Source organism: Etheostoma cragini, unplaced genomic scaffold (assembly GCF_013103735.1).
Source record: "Etheostoma cragini isolate CJK2018 unplaced genomic scaffold, CSU_Ecrag_1.0 ScbMSFa_3260, whole genome shotgun sequence".
In the NCBI taxonomy this organism is placed as follows: domain Eukaryota; kingdom Metazoa; phylum Chordata; class Actinopteri; order Perciformes; family Percidae; genus Etheostoma; species Etheostoma cragini.
Window position 1 is genome coordinate 1 of NW_023267510.1, and position 938 is coordinate 938.

Sequence of the window (938 nt, forward strand, 5' to 3'; positions counted from 1 at the left end):
GGAAGTCATGTGATTAGACAGAGACAGGAAGTCATGTGATTAGACAGACAGGAAGTCATGTGATTAGACAGAGACAGGGTAGGTGCAGACAAAAGAAAAAGGCAAATTGTAAAGAGGAAGTAAGACAATGTTAGGAGGACATATGAGGACGTAAGAGGACGTGAGGAGAACGTTAGAGGACATAGGAGGACATTAGAGGACGTAAGGAGGACGTTAGAGGACGTTGGACGTACTTGCGGCTCATAGCGGCGTCCAGCGCTGCCGATCCTTCGCTGGGAGCTCCGTGACTCAGATGGGACGCCAAGCGCCGCACCACCGGGTGGTAATGTCTCTGCAAGACAGGGAAGGACATCATGTCTCCGTAGCACAGAGACAGACATGTCTCTACAAGACAGGGACAAAGACATCATGTCTCTACAAGACAGGGAGAGTCATCATGTCTTCATAATATTCAGACTCTTATTGTGAAGGCCTACCTGCAGGGTGTGCGGCTCCCACAGCGCTGTGTTGCAGTATTTAGACTCTTATTGTGAAGGTGTCCTATCATTCAGACTCTTATTGTGAAGGTGTCCTAACATTCAGACTCTTATTGTGAAGGCGCCCTAACATTCAGACTCTTATTGTGAAACTGTTCTAACATTCAGACTCTTATTGTGAAGGTGTCCTAACATTCAGACTCTTATTGTGAAGGCGTCCTAACATTCAGACTCTTATTGTGAAGGCGTCCTAACATTCAGACTCTTATTGTGAAGGCCTACCTGCAGGATGTGCAGCTCCCACAGTGCTGTATTCTGGGAGTTGCAGTGTTCAGGCTCATCGAGCTCCGGCAGGTAGACACCTGAACCCTGGACCTCGTTATCCAGGAGGAGGTCACACCTGGGGAAGGACTACACACACACACACACACACACACACACACACACACACACACACACACA

At 48.4% G+C, this 938-nt stretch overlaps 1 protein-coding gene across 1 annotated transcript in view; it reads right to left on the reverse strand.

Moving 5' to 3' along the window:
• Positions 1 to 172: 172 nt before the first annotated feature.
• LOC117940778 (nucleolar complex protein 3 homolog) overlaps positions 173 to 938 on the reverse strand; it is a 1,497-nt gene continuing 731 nt past the window's right edge. Inside the window, exons 3-4 of the mRNA XM_034865934.1 lie at positions 759 to 887; positions 173 to 331 (exon numbers count right to left, since the gene is read on the reverse strand). Of these exons, the coding sequence (XP_034721825.1) occupies positions 173 to 331; positions 759 to 887 (288 nt within the window). The remainder of the gene's footprint in view (positions 332 to 758; positions 888 to 938) is intronic.